The sequence below is a fragment of the Rhincodon typus genome, chromosome 3 (genome assembly GCF_021869965.1).
Source record: "Rhincodon typus isolate 14 chromosome 3, sRhiTyp1.1, whole genome shotgun sequence".
Taxonomy (NCBI): domain Eukaryota; kingdom Metazoa; phylum Chordata; class Chondrichthyes; order Orectolobiformes; family Rhincodontidae; genus Rhincodon; species Rhincodon typus.
The window spans coordinates 120892359-120910293 of NC_063334.1; the positions used below are offsets into that span (position 1 = coordinate 120892359).

The following is a 17935-nucleotide window of genomic DNA, read 5'->3' on the forward strand; positions in this document are numbered from 1 at the left end:
ACACCATGAAGCGCCAATGTACGGAAGGACACCATGAAGCGCCAATGCACACCAGCATCTCAGGGTGCGATTTTTGTACACTAGCATGCATGTCACAGTGAAATTTTGTGTTAGTGTTTGTATCCTTGTGCGCACGCGTTTTGCTGTTTGTAGATCTCTGCAAGTACTTGTGCGTCAGCGGGATTCACCATCAGCTCCCCTACAAACTCCTCACCCTTGTGTCACTCTCTCACCAGGATCGTTTTACTCACTGTTTCTGCCCCGGCTCCTCACTGGACGGTCCCTGCTGGAATGACTTTAGTGACTCAAAGGCCTTCATCAGTTTCTCCATGGTTGCCATTTTATTAGGCAGAAAGGGAAATATAATGGGAGCGGAGCAGGAGAAGCGCTCGGGAAAAGCACTTCTTGCCAAGTCAATTCGAGCACCAAACCTGTCTCCTCCACGTCAGGGCGTATCGACGGCTGAGAGGCTTCTAACCGCAATACACACGCAAACAGATTTGGTCACAGTCACCACAACCGGCAACCACCGCCATCTTGCCAAGGGTGATGGCCCACAACCAGGCCCCTGCAACCAAACCTGACGGCACCAGCCGCCCCGCCTCCAACCAACTGACTGACGGCCCCATTCACCAATAGACAATCGACATTTGGCCCCAAGGACCAATCGGAATACGTTGGGGGGCAGGACCAAATTGGAGCGCCTAACCTTACGTCATGCCCGCGCGCGCGGGCTGCTGGTTGATGGAAATATTAACCAATCGACGATCGGTATTTGTGACCACTGGACCAATGAAAACCGTTTGTGTCTGGGAGACATTGGACCAACCGAGGCAGCGGACACGATGCTTATCCCGCCCTTCAATTCATTGATGGACGGACGAACCAATCCACTATCGGATAGTACCGGGAGTTTGAAGACAGGACTGATCGTCACCGGTTTAATTGATGGACTGGTTAACCAGTAAAGAACGGACAATGACAGTGATTGATGGATTAATTGGCCAATCAATATTTGGAGCAATGACAGCAGGCCGGAGGCGAGACAGAATGTGAATTTAACGGCTGGCGCCGCCTGGCGGGAAAGGGATGAATGATGGTTGTGTTGACCAATCAATGGCCAGGTTCGGGCCGATGAGGAGAGGGGAAGGCTGGCTGTTTGGGTTGTCTATCTAAATAAATTTAGATTCAGAAGATTGGCTTGAACACATTGTAGTCTAACTTAGGAGTTGGCAGATGGATCCGATAAAGAACCTTTCCACATGTTTGGAAACTCATCCCCTTCCATGTTGCAGCTCAACCTGACCATAGTGAGCAAGAGTCCATTGGCCACCTCCTTGTGGACATGCTTTCGTGACGAATGTCAGAAGCAAGATACAAGATCGTTCTTGCCCAAGTCTTCGCTGCATTTTGACATGGACTGCTTCAGTATCTGAGGAGTCAGGAATGGTGCTGAATGTTGTACAATGACCAGTTATAAATCATACAGCACCAGGTGAAGTGACTAAGCAACTTCACTTGACAAAGGAGCAGCGCTACGAAAGCTTGTGATTTCAAATAAACCCTGTTGGACTATAACCTGGTGCCATGTGACTTCTGACTTTGTCCACCCCAGTCCCAACACCAGTACCTCCACATCATAATAACCAGTTAGTTTGATCTCTGTAGTGGAGAAGTTGCCACAGCCAATCATAAAGGAGGAGAGAACTGAACACTTGGAGAAACAAACCTCAATTCACCAGTGTCAGCATAATTTCATGAAGGCAAGCCATGCTTGACAAACTTGCTGGGGGATCAAACCAGCAAGGTGAGTCATGGGAATCTGGTGGATGTGGTATATATAGACTTCCAGAAGGCATTTGACAAGGTTCCACATAAAATACTGATCCAGAAGGTTAGATCCCAGGGAATTAACGGTAGAGTAATGGCTTGGATAGAGAATTGGCTGACTGACTGAAATCAGAGGCTTGGGGTAAATCAGTCCTTCTCTAGATGGGAAACTGTAACTAGTGGTATCTCAGTCCTCAACTATTTACAATCTATATAAATGATCTGCAAGCAGGTACAGAGTGTAACATAGCAAAACTCGCGGATGATATTAAAATACATGGGAAAGCAAGCTGTGACGAGGAGGTAAAGAGTTTATATTGACAGATGGATATTGACAGGCTAGGAGAATGGGCCAGAATCTGGTAGATGGGGTTTAATGTGTATAACTGTGAGGTTGTCCATTTTTGGCTGGAAAAATAAAACACCAAATTATTATTTAAATGGGAAGCAGATTCAAAGTGTGTCAGTGCAGAGGGATATGGGCATCTTTGTGCATGAATTGCAGAAAGTGGGTCTGCAGATGCAGCATATAATAAGAAAGGCAAATGGAATCCTGGCATTTATTGCAAAAGGACTGGATTAAAGAACTGAAAATGTATTGTTACAATTATATATGGTTTTGGTGAGACCACATCTTGAATGTTATATCCAGTTTTCGTCTCCTTACTTGAGGAAGGATGTAGTGCACTAGAGGCAGTTCAGAAGAGATTCACCAGATTGATTCCAGGGATGAACGGGCTGTCATACAAGCAGCACTTGAAAAGCTTGGGCTTGTACTTACTGGAGTTCAGAAGAATGAGAGGGGATCTGATTGAACTATATAAAATACAAAAGGGAAGTTGAACAGATGATCCCCATTGTGGGACATTTTCGAATAAGAGTTTATAGATATAAACTGAGAGGACGTAGGTTCAAAACTGAGATGAGCAGAAACTACTTCTCCCAGGATTGCGAAACTGTGGAACTCATTGCCCCACAGTGCAGTGTAGGCAGAATCAATCAATAGATTCGAGAAAGAAATAGATATGTTACTGATGGAAAGTAGGATAAAGTGTATGGGGAGCAGGCAGTAGAATGGAGTTGAGACAAGGATAAAACAGCCATGATCATGATAAATGGCAGAGTGGACTCAAAGGGCTGAATTGCCTACTCCTGCTCCTAATTCCTATGATTCTCCACCAGTAGGGATTACAGGGAAAGGACAGGAAACCGATGTGAGGATGTCAGATCAGCCATGATCTGATTGAATAGCAGAGTAGACTCAAGGGGCCGAACAGCTTATTCCTGTTCCTATTGCTTCTGGTCATAAATCTGCTACTCCTAAAACTATGACCTCTCGTTCTAGTTCTCCCCCTCACTTGACTTTGAGTTAGAGGGGAAATATAGAATATGAAAGTAGATTGTGAATAAATATACATAATAAAATGTGAGAAGGCTAATTACAACAGTATTAGGCAGAAGCTGGAGAAATTAGATTTGGGGATGGCTCTTTGAGAGTAAATCCACATCCGACATATGGGACCCTTTTAAAAACTAGTTGATCAGAGTTCAGGACCAGCATGTGAGGATGAAAGATAAGGATGGTAAGATTCAGGAACCCTGTGATGGCAAGAAATATTGAAAGATTTTTCAAGAAGAGGAAGAAAGAGTATGTAACTTTTGGGAAACTGAAATTGGACAATTCCCTTGAGGAATATAAAGGAAGCAGGAAAGAACTTAAACAAAGAATTGTGAGGGTTAAGAGGACCCATGAAATGTCCTTGGCAAGTAGTATTAAAGAGAATCCCCAAGGCATTTTATATGTATATTAAGAGCAAGAGGATAGCTAGGGAAAGATTAGGTCCACTCAAGCACAAAGGACGGAATTTACAAATGGAGCCAGAGAAATTGGGTGAGGCCTTAATGAGTATTTTGCATTGGTATTCACCAAGGAGAAAGACACGTATGACAGTAAGATTAGGGAGGAATATGTTGATATTCTTGGACATGTCAATATTAAGAAGGAGCAAGTGTTGGGTGTCTTGTAAAACATTAAGGCAAATAGGGATGAAGTCCCTAGCTGCGCACACAGATCCTGTGCAGACCAGCTAGCGGGAGTACTCGCAGACATCTGATCCTTTCACTGATCTGAGTTTCCCACCTGCTTCAAGAAGACCACTATCATCCAGGTGCAAAAGAAAAATCACAGCGTACTTTAATGTCTACCACCCAATGAATCTGACATCCATCATTATGAAGAGCTTTGAGAGGTTAGTCATGGCACATATCAACTTCAGCCTCCCAGATTGCCTTGATCCACTACAAATTTCTTACTGTCACAACAGGTCCACGGCAGTTGCCGTCTCCTTGGTCCTACACTCATTTCTGGAACATCTGGATAATAAGGACACCTACATCAAACTCCTACTTACTGACTATACCTCTACCTTCAAAAGCATTATTCTAATCAAAGTCACCTCCAAAATCCAAGAACATGGGCTCTGTTCCCCCTTGCTACAACTGGATCCTTGACTTCCTGACCCATAGACCACGATCAGTAAGCATAATCCTCAATGCCAGTGACCCACAAGGCAACATACTCAGCCCCTTACTGTACTCCTTATACACTCATGACCATGTGTCCAAGTTCTGTTCTAACTCCATTTACAAGTTGCTGATGACATCACCGAGTAGGTAGGATCTCAAACACCGACGAGACAGAGTACAGGAAAGAGATAGAGAGCCTAGTGGCATAGGGTAAAGACAAGAATCTCTCCGTTAATGTCAACAAAATGTAGGAGCTGGTCATTGACTTCAGGAAGCAGAGTGGAGGACACGCCCCTGTCTGTATCAATGGCACTGAGGTGGAGATGGTCAAGAGCATCAAGTCCCTGGGGGTGATGATCACCAACAATCTGTCCTGGTCCATTCTACAGTCAAGAAAGCACACCAACGTCTCTACTTCCTCAGAAGACTAAGGAAATTCTCATGTCCACAATGACTCTTACCAATTTTTATAGATGCACCATAGAAAGCATCCTATATGGATGCATCACAGCTTGTTATGTCAACTGGTCTGCCCAAGACCACAAGAAATTACAGAGTTATGAACACAGCCCAGTCCATCACGCAAACGAGCCTTCCATCCATTGAACCCATCCATAAATTGTCTTGGCCATAGGACATAGAGGGTAGTTGTGAAGCGGGGTTTTTCTATCTAGAGGTCTGTGACCAATATTTTTTGTACTATAAATGATTTGGATGAAATATAATTAGTCTAATTAGTAAGTTTGTAGATGACACAAAAATTGGTGGAAACATGGATAGTGTGGAAGGTTATCAAAAGATACAGCAGGATATGCACCATTTGAGGGAAGGCAATGGCCTATTGATATTATCACTAGACTATTAATCTGGAAATTCAGCGAATGTTCTGGAGATTATGGTTTGAATGCCACCACGACAGATGGTGGAATTTGAGTTCAAAAAAAAACAAAATGTCTGGAATCAACAATCTACTGATAACCATGAAACCGTTGTCGATTGTTGGAAAAAACCCATCTGCCTCACTAATGTTCTTCAGGGAAGGAAATCAGCCATCCTCACCTTGTACTTGCCTACATGTGGTTCCATACCCACAGCAATGTGGTTGACTCTCAACCGCCCTCTGAAATGGCCTAGCAAGTCACTCAGTTCAAGGGTAACTAGGGACAGGCAACCAATGCTAGCCAGTCAACGACACCCACATCACACAACTATTAAAAAAGTTGGAAAGTTGGGCAGAGAAATGGCAGATGGAGTTTAACCCGGCCCAGTGAGGTGAAGCATCTTGGGAGGACAAAAGCAAGAGAAAATTATACAGTAAATGACAGGACCCTTAAAAGTATTGATAAACAGAGGCATCATGAGTGCAAGCTCATAGCTCCCTGAAATTGTCAACACAAGTGAATAAGATGGTAAAGGTAGGATACGGTATGCTTACCTTCATTAGTCAGGGCATTGAATATAAAAGTTGTCAAATCAAGTTACAACTGTACATGACTTGATTAGGCCACATTTGGAGTACTGTGTGTTGTTCTGGTTGCCACACCATAGGAAATATGTGGAGGCTATGGAGAGGGTGCGAAAGAGGTTTACCAGGATATTTCCTGGATTGGAGTGTAGTAACTATATGGAGAGTTCAGATGTAATTTTTCATTCGAGTGTCAAAGACCGAGGAGTGATGTGATAGAAGTACATAAAATTTATGAGAGGTGTATGGATATGGTGGATAGTCAGTCTTTTTCCCAGGGTGGAAATATCAAATACTTGGGGGAATAGGTTTAAGCTGAAAGGGGTTAAGTTTAAAACATATGTGCGAGACAGCTATTTTACATAGCAGGGTTCTATTTTCAGTGGGTAGAGAGAGACAGCCATAAACCGGCTGGTGGCCGCCATGTTGTGGTACCAACTGGTCACTTTGGTTCCTCCCCCTGGCTTTGTCACAACCATCTAGAAAAGCTGGTCGGGTTTTTCTGGAACAAAAGGTAAGTGGGTCACTGCTGCAGTTCCGAGTCTCCTGCTTAAAGAGGACGGTCAGGTGCTGGTGTGCCTTCGCATTCAGGTAGCGACTTTCTGTCTTCAGACCCTGACGCAATACTTTTACGTCAAGCCGCCTCCAAGATGGTGCACTCTGATGAAGTTTTTCCTCTGTCAGGTGCACGGCCTCCCTTACAACACGCAGTTCTTGTTGATGGTGTGGTCCCAGCCTTGGGTTTTCTTCCAGGAATTGCCTGTCCTTTACTTGGTCTGGGACAGGGTCAGCTCACACTGGAGCTCTCCCCCCTACGGGAGTGACGGCTCTTACCAGGGAGCCACTGCTCAGGCACAGGTTCCTCCTCGAGTCCAGTTTACGCTGGCCAAGGGAGGAAAGAACTTCAAACATATTCCTGACTCTGGTCAGCCCTACGCTGGATGGCGCTGGTACAGTTGGCCACTTCCGGTTCGTGACCCGAGCCATCCAGAGCCTGGCAGACAAAACCTTGATACCACTCACATGTAATCGAGGCAGCTCAGGCATGCAGTGGGCTTCTGGAAGAACTGACACCGTCTGTCCGCAACTCAACATTGACCCTGCCCTATGGACAGTGGCCCACCACCTGAGCCCTCTCAGCGATATCCTCCTGGTGCTCTTTTGGTTGGCACAGAAGCACTATTTGAACAGGTTGATGCTATACTCTTTTCACTGCCATGCTTTTGCCTGCTGCCCGGACATGCCTTGGCACGATGTTTACCCTCTGGTGGCAGAAGTCCCCAGTGGAGGGTTATCTACAATGAGGTCCTCCCCTCTTAAAGTGCTACATGCATCAGGCCAGTGGAACCGGTGACTGGGCAAATTTATCAGGTGCCAGACCATGTGCACGTTCTGAAGCCTGGAGGAGTCGGTGTTTCATATTTGTGTTGAGCGCATCCATCCGTTTGCAGCTCCTTTTTAGTTTTTTTGAAGGAGCTGCTGTTGAAATTTTGGTTGCACTTCAGCCCCACACTAATAATCTAGGGGCACCCGGTAGAAGGAGGGGCAAACAAGTCTACAGACCTTCTCACGGCTTTGGCAAAGAAGGCCATTAACAGGTGCAGGCAGTGGGCCAAGGAGGGGCTCATCAGTTCGGACTGTCTGCTCATCTTTCACTGTTACTTCTGCTCTCAGGTGTCTCTGGATTGTGAGCATGCAGTGCTCACTGGTACGGCGGAGTCCTTTCAATGGGCGCTGCAGGGGCTGGACTGCATTATCAGCCTGGATAACTATATTCTGATCGAGTTCATTTCTTGTTTGCATAGTGTAAATTTGTTTGATTGAGTATGCATTGGTTATTGGTTTGGTGCCCCAGGAAGAGGGCTGTTTTATTTTCCTTTTATAACAACTTTGGACCTCTTGAAAGAGCCAAGGGGGACTTTTAGTTTAATCCTGTGTTGTCTCCGTCCCAGAAATGCTTGATGGTGTAAGGGAAACTTTATTTTCATTTGCAACAGGTAGAGAAACCTTTCCCTCTGACTTTTAGAACATTATTGTCCCTGTCCTGCGAGTATTTAATGGGGTTAGAGCTGAGGGGATTTGATCTTTTGTTTCCTTTGCATTTGATTGAGTCAAGGAACATTTATTCCACATTTCAACCCCTTATTGTTCCTACCCCAAGCGTAGTTGGTGGTGACAGAATCAAGAAAAGCCATTTTTTGGTTGTTTATTTGTCGCGTGCCCCAAGAGCGTCATTGGAACTTTATTTCAGTTCAAGAGTTGGGGAAATTTTATTATTTCAAACATAAAAATAAAAGTAAAGTAAGAGTAAGCTTTATTCTGCACTTAACCTGTTACTGTCCCCATCCCAGGAGTGCCTGATGGGGTGGTTGGCTTGACTTTTCTAATTGCATCTTTCGTTTAGAGAGAAAGCAGGACATGGGCATGGAGATAGAAGATCAGCCATGACAATACTGAATGGTGGAGCAAGCTCAAAGAACCAAATTGCCTCCTGTTCCTAGTTTCAGTTTTTAAATCTTACTTTAACCAGCATCAAATGGTGTTATCAGCCCTGAATCGCGCCCTATCAGCATCCTGGATTACCACTGACCAGAAACTCCACTGGCCATAATAATCACCATGGCTTCGAGAACAGGTCACAAGCTAGGAATTCCATGAGTAACTCACCTCTTGACTCCTCAAAATCTGCCCATCATCTACAAGGCACAAGTCAGGAACGTGATGGAATATTTCTCACTCAGCTGGATGGGTACAACTACAACACTCAAAGCATGACACCATCCAGGACAAAGCAGCCTGTTCAAGTGGCACCACATCCACAAACATTCACACCCCTTAGCTTCAATGCTCAGGAGCAGCAGTTTGTACCATCCACAAGATGCACTTTGTTCACCAATGATCCTTAGACAGGATATTCCAAAGCCGTGACCACTACCATCTGGAAGATACACGGGAACAGCACCTCCAAGTTACCTTCCAAGCCATTCTCCATCCTAATTGGAATTATATTGCTTTTCATTCAGTGTTGCCAGATCAAAATCTTGGAATTCGCTCCCTAAATGCATTGTGGGTCTACCCATCTTAAATGGACTGCAGCAGTTCAAGGTATGGAGGTGCCAGTGTAGGACTGGGGTGGACAAAAATCAGCAGTTACACAACACCAAATTATAGTTCAACAGGTTTATCTGAAATTACAAGCTTTCAGAGTGCTGCCCCTTTGTCAGGTGAAGTGAAGAAAAGCACACAGGCACAGAACTTAATCGGCAAAAGATCAAAAGATCATACAAGTGGTGTGAGGGAGTTTCAAATAATAAGTCTGTGCAGGTGATCAAAGGTGTCAGATGGTATGAGTGAAGTGTCAACAGCTGAATAGCAAGTGAAAGGGATGACCTATAATCCAGTTACTTGAGGCAGAGATAATTATAAAAAAAAAGGTGGTGCTGGAGATAAACCAAATGACTGAAATAACATGATAGGTATAACAGTCGCATGCAGAGGGTACAAACTGTACAAACTAATGAAGGTAGAGATCATAACAAGTTAAAAGGTCATGGTGTTAAACCAGGACAGTAAGGAAGATTCTACAAATACAGAACGATGTGATTCTTCACTCTGGAAGGAAGAATGAAACACAAAATATTATTTAAACCAAGTGACTACAGAATGCAAAATACAGACCCAGGCAGAAGAGTAAGGGTGAAACGAGGAAAAACATTTTCACACAGCAACTCGTCACGCTATGAAATGCACAGCCTAGAAGTGTGGAGGAGGTTAGGAGCTTTATTTATGAAAATCTGAATGATCAAAAATCACCAAGCACTCTTTAGTGTACAATGAAAGGGCCAAAAGCCTTAGCTTAAATCCAGTGAAGCAGGTCTGTGGCCAACATTAGGAGAGAACTTAACAGACAGACCGCAATCAAAAGTTGGAATGCAAAGGATATTGTAGTTTAAGAAATTCAGGCCATTTGATGAACTATTGGGTTGCTTGAGAACAAGAAGCTGATTCAATTCGGATCCAACCACTCCTTCTCCATCTGTATGTGTTGTTTGAGTATTGAGAACTAGAAATATTGGTGAGTGGGAGAATTCCAGCAGGACCACAGCAAGTGAGCTAATGCATCTTGCTGAGGAGTCCGCTTGTGGATGCTTCATTCACCAACATCGGACAACAACTGTATACAAATGGCAGTATTTATTAATTTAAAACATTTGAACAGAATAAAAAACCCAGCGACACAAGGCAAGAACCCAAGAAAATTCCCAGTTCAGGAAAGTTATACACACTGGATTAAAAAGAAACATACTTACATTAGCACAAAACAGTCACTAAGTAGATTGGAATCAGACCTGTTCAACATGAGATTCTGATATCTAGGTGCAGAAATGCCTGATCAATAGTAATTTTGCAGATACATTAACTTCATGCTTTTTTAAATACAGTTGGAAAGTCTCTTCCGAGAACAGGCAACATCTAAAAAATAAAATGGCACTTAGTGCAAGACATTGAATCCACAAAGGTCAATATTACAGGAAAAAAGACCATCAACTTAAGTCCTTCACAGCTTTTGGTAAATGAATCATAGGTAAAATAACCAACACTAAATTTATTTTTCTAAACTGTTTGGTACCGATCACTGATGTAATCAGACCTTCAGGTATATAGATAAGGTGAATATTGGAATGCTTTCACAGATAAATGAGGTTACAGATCTTTTGATAAATTACCAGGGCCACTGGTTCACATCCGTCAACCAAATCAACTCTCGCTTTAATTGCATTACCAGGAATTTTTAAACTAGGAGTAGAGGAGAAGTGATGTTGTGTGACTGGACCCATTTATAGAACAAGGCCAAATGAATTAAGGATAGACAAAGTATAACTTCCATTTTCACTCAAGATGGGATTTTCACTGTGTCAGGGGAAGGCGAGGATTCACATTCTCTGTTGGAATTAAGAACCATCAAATGTATCAATTTCCTGCTTATACTTTTGCATGATATTGAGTTTCAAGGGTTATATTCTGTCCTTTTTTCCCCTCCCCCCAGCTGAAAACTGTAAATCAGTGGCCTTAGTTACAATCTCTTTTTAAAAGATAAAACATTAGGCCTATGAACACAGCAACAAAGGTTCAATTCCAACGGAACAAGGCAAAAGAAAACAGAACAGAATTTATACAATTTGCATTGAGGCAAAAAAGTTTACCTGGTCCAACAGGTGCTATTCCAGGATACACATTTATACACACACGCACACACATATACACATTATATACAAACACATATACATTTGCACATGCATACACATACATACTCTGTGGTATAATCATTAGCAAGCACCTAGACAGCAAATGCTTGTGTGCATAGGCCCATTCTGTACTGAAATAAAATCCAGCCAAGTCACTCGAATTACAAGTTGCAAACAGCACACAATTTACATTGCTGTGCTTTATCAGTATTAAAAAAATAATTAAAAATAAACTTTTAAATAGATAATTCCAAAGTCATTCCTGCTAAAATTAATGTGTGCATTCAAGTGGTACTTAATATATGGCTTCTTGTACAACTTTAGTGAAAATATACATCTAGGACATAATTCAAGTACAAATGTACAAAATATGTAAACTCATACAGCAGTTTTTTTGTTGCAATATAATACATTTTAATACATGTTCCCAGTTTAACCTGAAATACATCAGTTTTCTCCTTTTCGTGGTGATGTATGATTAACTTGGCAGCTACAGAGTTTTTGAAGGGTCGTCTTCATCATCACTGAAGCTACTTTTGAAACAGACCTACAACAAGAGACATGCATACATTAGCTTTGTAACTGCATGTAGTTTTTGTTGCCTCACCCAAGATAGGCTACAGATTTCTTTTGCGGGGGAAGTGCCTGGTGGGGAGCAAGTTCCTGCGATAAGAGGATGGAGGCGTGAGGATGGATTTAGAATAGCCCTTTTCTTCCTGGAGATTACAAGGCTGCTATAACATTCATGAAGTGCTTCACAGGGTGGATGCCAAGAGACTGTTTTCCCTGACTGGAGGGCTGGAGTGACAGCATTGTCCCAGGATAAAGGGGACTCAGTTCAGGATTAAGATTGGGAGGAATCTTTGGAATGGTCTCCCAACGAGAGTTAGGAATACTCAATTGAACAATGTATCTAAGACTGAAATTGACTCTTTTTGGTAAGGGGTCGAGTAAGGTACAAAAGCAGAGTTGAAATCGATTATCAGCTGTGATTAAACAGAATGGCAGTCTGGGCTGAAGGGACCATATAACCCACTCTTGCTCTTAGCTCTAATGCCACGAGCAGTTTCTATTACCTTTGATTATAGCGGGACTGAAGTCAGCAGTACTAATTCATTTTAGTGTCTCATATGAAAAACTACACCTTCAACTGTATAGTCCACCCTCACAAAAGGTTAGCAATTTTGATTTTGTATCCAGTACTCCAAGATCTAGACTTAAACATCCCAGATGCTTTACTAAACAAAATACAATACTGAACCAAATAAGATGCTATCAGGGCAAATGACCAAAAAAAAAACCCTTTCTCTTGGATTAAGTTTAAGGGAGGGACTTGAAGGTGGAGAAAGTGATTCAGGAAAAAAATGCCAGTCTTTAGGGGGCCATGGAAGCTAAAGACACAGTCACCAACGGTAAAGAAAATAAAGTCAGCAACAGCCACATGAATATCGCTGACAAGGAACAGACTTGTTATTGGAGCTTCCAACCTTTCTTAACTAACTAGGAGCTTGAGGAGCCTATAGTTCCCCATTTTCTCCAGAGCAACACCTCAGCCAATTAGATAACACTTACTAACTGATCACCACCCTTTTCTCCAGTAACAAACTGTATTGATCATTTCGAATATGGCATTCTTGCATTTGTCCTGAAGAATGGCTTGGGCAGTGTGTGTCTCTGTTCAGCAAAATCAGGGTTGTTAGGCATCAGGATTGGAGAATACAGCTGTCTCAGACAGTATCAGGGCAGGAGGAGACAGCAGTTACAGAGAGGTGCAAAGCCTTGAAAGGATCGGAAAATAGGGTGAGACTTTTTAAAACCTTTACTGCTTAACTGGGAACCAATGTAGACAAAAATGATCTGAGAGGTATGTGAACAATGGGTAAATGGAATTTGGTGCAAGGTAGAACCTAGCCAGTAAAGTTTTGGATTAACTCAAGTTTACAGACAGTAGAAAATAGGTCAACGAAGCATGTTTGGATATAAACAAGTGTAAACATAATTAACAAAAGCATGATGAACACACATTCTCTGACTCAGTTACAAGTGGGAGTACTGAATAGCGGAACAGCATAAAAAGTCTCGCTTAACATATTTAAGTGGTGCCAATGCAGTCAACCTTTAGCATTTTTACAGGTGCTTAGTGCCATTCCCCAATACAGCAGATACATCTTCCAGGTCTAAGTGATGGGGGCTGCGTGAAAAGGGCAGAAGAGAAGATTTCCAAAACAGATTCATGTTCTTCAGAAGAGGAAGAATGAGGAATGACTTGGGTGAGCAAAATAAATGGTGGTGGTGGTGATGGGCATTTGCAGAGGCGGTGAAGGAGACATCGCTTACAGAATTTGAAGCTGCTTACCTCTCGTCTGCAAAGCCTGTACAATAGGCCTCGTTTTGGAGGTGGATTGGGCTTGTTGCTGTCCAGAACTGGTGATAATGTCCCATCAGTCCCAAAGGCATTTACCTCTTTAAAACATTCTGTATCAATCATCTGCAATAGAATTGAAAAAAAAAATTAATTTACAAAGAATAATAAATCAGCAATTTTTTTCCAGTATTCATTCTCAGAATGAGAGTCACTGGCAAGGACAGCATTTATTGTCCATCTTTTATTGCTCTGAGAGGGTGGCTGTGGGACATCTCTTGCTAGAACACTGAACAAATTTGTTGGACCACTTTTGGAGGACAGTGTTCAGTCAACAACTTCAACACAGGATTAGAGTCACACATGGGCTAGACTGACCAAAGATGACAGGTCTCCCTCCCTGAAGGGTTTCAGCATTTTAAAAAAATGACTTGCATATGCATACTGTGATTCATGATTACAAAATGTCTCAAAGAATTTCAAATTACTTTTTGTAGTCATTGCTCTAGCAAAAAAAAAAGCAGCTAATCAATACACAACAAATTCTCATTAAACATCAATGTGATAGTGACAGATTATTGGGCAGCAGGGTAGCTCAGTGGTTAGCACCGCTGCCTCACAGCACCAGGGACCCAGGTTTGATTCCACCCTCGGGCAACTGTCTGTGTGGAGTTTGTACATTCTCCCTGTCTCTGCGTGGGTTTCCTCCAGGTGCTCCCGCAGTCCAAAGATGTGCGGGTTAGATGGTTTGGCCATGCTAAATTGCCCATAGTGTCCAAGGATGTTTAGGTTACGTGGGTTAGACATGGGGAAATGCAGGTGTAGGGGAATGAGACGGGGTGGGATGCTGTTCAGAGGGCAGTGTGGACTTGTTGGGCTGAATGGCCTGTTTCCACACTGTAGGGATTCTAGGATTATCTGCTCCTTTCTGTAGTGTTGATTGAGTGTTAAATATTGGCCATGACAGGGGGGTAACTTCCTTGCTCTTTACAGAACTGCAGCCATGAGTTCTTCTTTATCCACCCAAGCAGGCAGGTGAATGGGGCCTTGGTTTAACATCTCATCCAAAAGATCACACCTCTCACCATGCTGTTCATCCTCAGTACTGAGCTGGAATGTCAGCTTTGATTGTTGTACTCAAGTACTGGAGTGGGAATTGAATCCAGAGCCTTGTGATTCAGAAGAAAACATGCTACCAACTGAGCCATGACTGACACTATTTTAATATTGCAACAATTTTAAATCAACCTCATGAGCATTTTTACAAGCATTAGTTCCTTATTTTCAAATGCTATTTTTTTAAAACAAAAGCAGAAAACAAACAAATTCAAAATGACCTTTTCCGAAGACTATCGAGAGCTTGATTACTAATGCAGTACCTGACATCATATTAAGGTTTACACTTCATTGTAACATTATAAAGCTCCAGAGAATTGCTTGTTTGCAGAATGATGTAACTGCTATTTAAGCATGTCTTATGGGCAGTCTGTATCAAAACCATACCATGAATAGCCAAGAGATAGCATCACACAGCACAAAAGAGGCCATTCAGCCCACTGCATCTGCAACAAAAGAACTAATTAATCCCACTTTCTTACTCTTGCTTCAAAATTCTATAAATGTTTCCTCTTCAAGGATTTATCTAATTATTGTTTGAAAGCTCCTATTGAAACTGCTTCCAACTCTTCAAGCAGTGTGTTCCAGACCACAACAAATAATTTCTCATCTTGTCCCTGCCAATCCTCTTAAACGTGTTTCCTCTGGGCACCAACCTGTCAGCTCATTGGAAGTGGTTCCTCCCCATCTACTTGACCAAAACCCTTCATAATTCTAAACATTATTAAATCTCCGGCAGATCACGGCACAAACTGAAGGAAAAACATCTCATCTTCAGACTAGACACTTTAAAACCTTCTGAACTTTAATATTAGAGTTCAACACCTTCAGATTGTGAACCCATTCCCATTCCTTCCCTTTCTTTTAGCTTTACTTGTTACATTCTCTGTCACCATCCTCTCCCCCCACACCAGTGGGACTGTCTGTTCTTTGCAGTTTGGCAGTTAGACACACCATTGTTCTGCCATTCTCATATTCTGATCACTTAGTCCAATCTACCAACACTCTTTCTCCCACTATTAAATGCTGCCCCCTCCACAGTTTACATCAGCTCCACTGAAAAGTCATCTAGATGTGAAATGTTAGCTTGCTCCCTGTCCATGGATGCTGCCTGACCCGCTGATTTATGGCATTTTTGTTTCCATTACAGATTCCAGCATCTGCAGTGATTTGCTCCTACTTAAATCTAACCTTAACCCCCTCTGCTTGATAACTTAAGACCCTCCCTGATACTATTCTTGCAAATTTTTTCTGCACCCTCTCCAGAGACCCATTATCTTCCCGAAGGTGTGGTGCCCACAACTGGATAGCAATTCATAGAAGTTTGTCATAACTTTTCAGCTATGAGGGGATCTCCCTGCATTACTGGAACAGACCGTCAGGGGCAGAAAACATGGATGAATCCAAATAAGAAGTCACTCTGCTGTTAGCTTACAGCCAGGCAACAAGTATTGAATCCCACTATGTGCATTTGGCATTCAGCTTCTGATAACAAAAACTCCACATACTTACACTGTTAGTCACTGCAGACAGGTTACATTACCTCATTTTGCCAAGGAATGGAGACGCTGCCTGTAACAAATTTGGAGTAGAAGTCATCATCTGTTGGATCCAGGTTTACCCCTTTGACTGTGGAGAACTGTTCGATATCCAGGACATCTTTGCAGTAAACTGCTCTGGGCTGCAAAATAAACAAAAAAGAAGCATTTATACAGCCCCTTGAACAACTGTCATTGGTTGTGAAGCACTTCAGAAGTATTGCCAAAATGTAGCCATTTCTCAACTGTAGGTAATGCAGTAACCACTAGCACACAGCAAGATCTCACTAACAAGGAGATATATAATGGTGATACATTGAAAGGGAAGTGGGTTAAACACATGGAGGAAAGGGATAGTGTGATTAGTTGGGCTGAGGTAGGGTAAAGAGGTGGGGAGCACTTTGTACAACTACCAGTATAGACTATTTGGGATAAAAGGCCTGTTTCTGTGCTGAACGTTTCACACAAATCGTAGATTAGAAGAATCTCTAGAATGTGGAAGCAGGCCATCCGGCCCATCGAGTCCACACCAAATCTCTGAAGAGCATCCTACCTAGACCCACCCCCTACCCATCCCTGTTTTTCCCACCCTAGACACTATGAGCAACTTAGCATTGCCAATCCACCTAATCTGTACATCTTTGAACTGTGGGAGGAAAGTGGAGCTCCCAGAGGAAACCTGCACAGGCACAGGGTTTGGAGGAGGAGGGGGGAGGTGGCTGGATGTGCAAACTCCACTGGAATTGAACCTGGGTCCCTGGCCCTGAGAGGCAGCAGTGCTAACCACTGAACAACCATGCGACCCTTCTGTAGTCGCTTGATAATACAGAACTTAAGTACTGCTGGGAAAAGTCATTTTGTTGAACCTTTTCATCTTGCAGAACCTTTTCATCTTGCAGTCATCAGGAGATTTTGCAAGAAATACCAAAGGGAAAACATTTATGCTGGATGCTAAGATAGTGCTGGTTGGCATGTGGGCTTTCATCAGCAGAGGGGTTGCCACTGGAGAATGCACCAGTAAGAAGATGACCGTACAGTTAACCAAGTTTTGTTTAAGTTTTCAACCAGGTAGATTGACTCCAATTGTTCAAGGCATTGCCCCAAGAAATGAACCATCAAACGGCTGTCACCCATTCTGTTGAGGTGAGATAGGTGCAATGCACGTGATCTTGCTGTCTGCAAAGAATAACAGTAACTTTCTGTATTAAACCATTTGAGATGTTGGTTGAAGGATAATTGATAAGAACACCAGGCGAACTCCACTGTTGTTCTTCCAAGCAGGAGCCTAGGGATATTTCCATCCAACTAGGAGAGCAGATGAAAGAAGAGTCTGCAAGTATGGTCAGGGTTGCAAAACTAATCCACATTTCTCTTCCTCTCAGTTATCCTGATGCTTACTTCTGAATCCTCACCAGACTGAAGTGTCAGCGTTTGGCGTTTTCACTTAAAATATTAAGTCCACAAATGGTTGAAGAGTCAGTCTGATATTTAAACCCACACCAATATTCCACAGGCAAAATTTGTAGCTTTGTGACAGTATTCAAATCACTGTGTACTCACATCTGGAACGAAAGGAGGGTCCCACATGTTTGCCTCGAGTCTTTTGAAATTGATGTGTCGGAATATAGGATGTTGCTTGACCTCACTAGCTCCCCCTCCTCGACAGCCCAATCGTTGCTTTGGATCTTTGGTCAGCAACTGCAAAAGGCCATTGAGATGCAAGAAAATTAACAAATTAGAGAATCATAGAATGGTTACACCATAGACACGGCCAAGGGCTTCTGTCTATCTCGGCTCTCTGCAAGAGCAATTCCCCCCGATACTTGTCTCCTGCTTTTTCCTTGTAGCCCTG

General features: G+C 42.8%; 2 protein-coding genes across 2 annotated transcripts in view; both read right to left on the reverse strand.

The window, feature by feature from the left end:
• LOC125482103 (huntingtin-like) overlaps positions 1–555 on the reverse strand; it is a 90345-nt gene extending 89790 nt beyond the window's left edge. Inside the window, exon 1 of the mRNA XM_048594104.1 lies at positions 252–555. Within this exon, the coding sequence (XP_048450061.1) occupies positions 252–340 (89 nt within the window). The 5' untranslated portion in view covers positions 341–555. The remainder of the gene's footprint in view (positions 1–251) is intronic.
• Positions 556–9996: 9441 nt separating this feature from the next.
• The window catches only part of LOC109933260 (G protein-coupled receptor kinase 5-like), a 28773-nt gene continuing 20834 nt past the window's right edge, over positions 9997–17935 (reverse strand). The window contains exons 8-11 of the mRNA XM_048594780.1: positions 17644–17781; positions 16089–16226; positions 13424–13555; positions 9997–11614 (exon numbers count right to left, since the gene is read on the reverse strand). Of these exons, the coding sequence (XP_048450737.1) occupies positions 11558–11614; positions 13424–13555; positions 16089–16226; positions 17644–17781 (465 nt within the window). The 3' untranslated portion in view covers positions 9997–11557. The remainder of the gene's footprint in view (positions 11615–13423; positions 13556–16088; positions 16227–17643; positions 17782–17935) is intronic.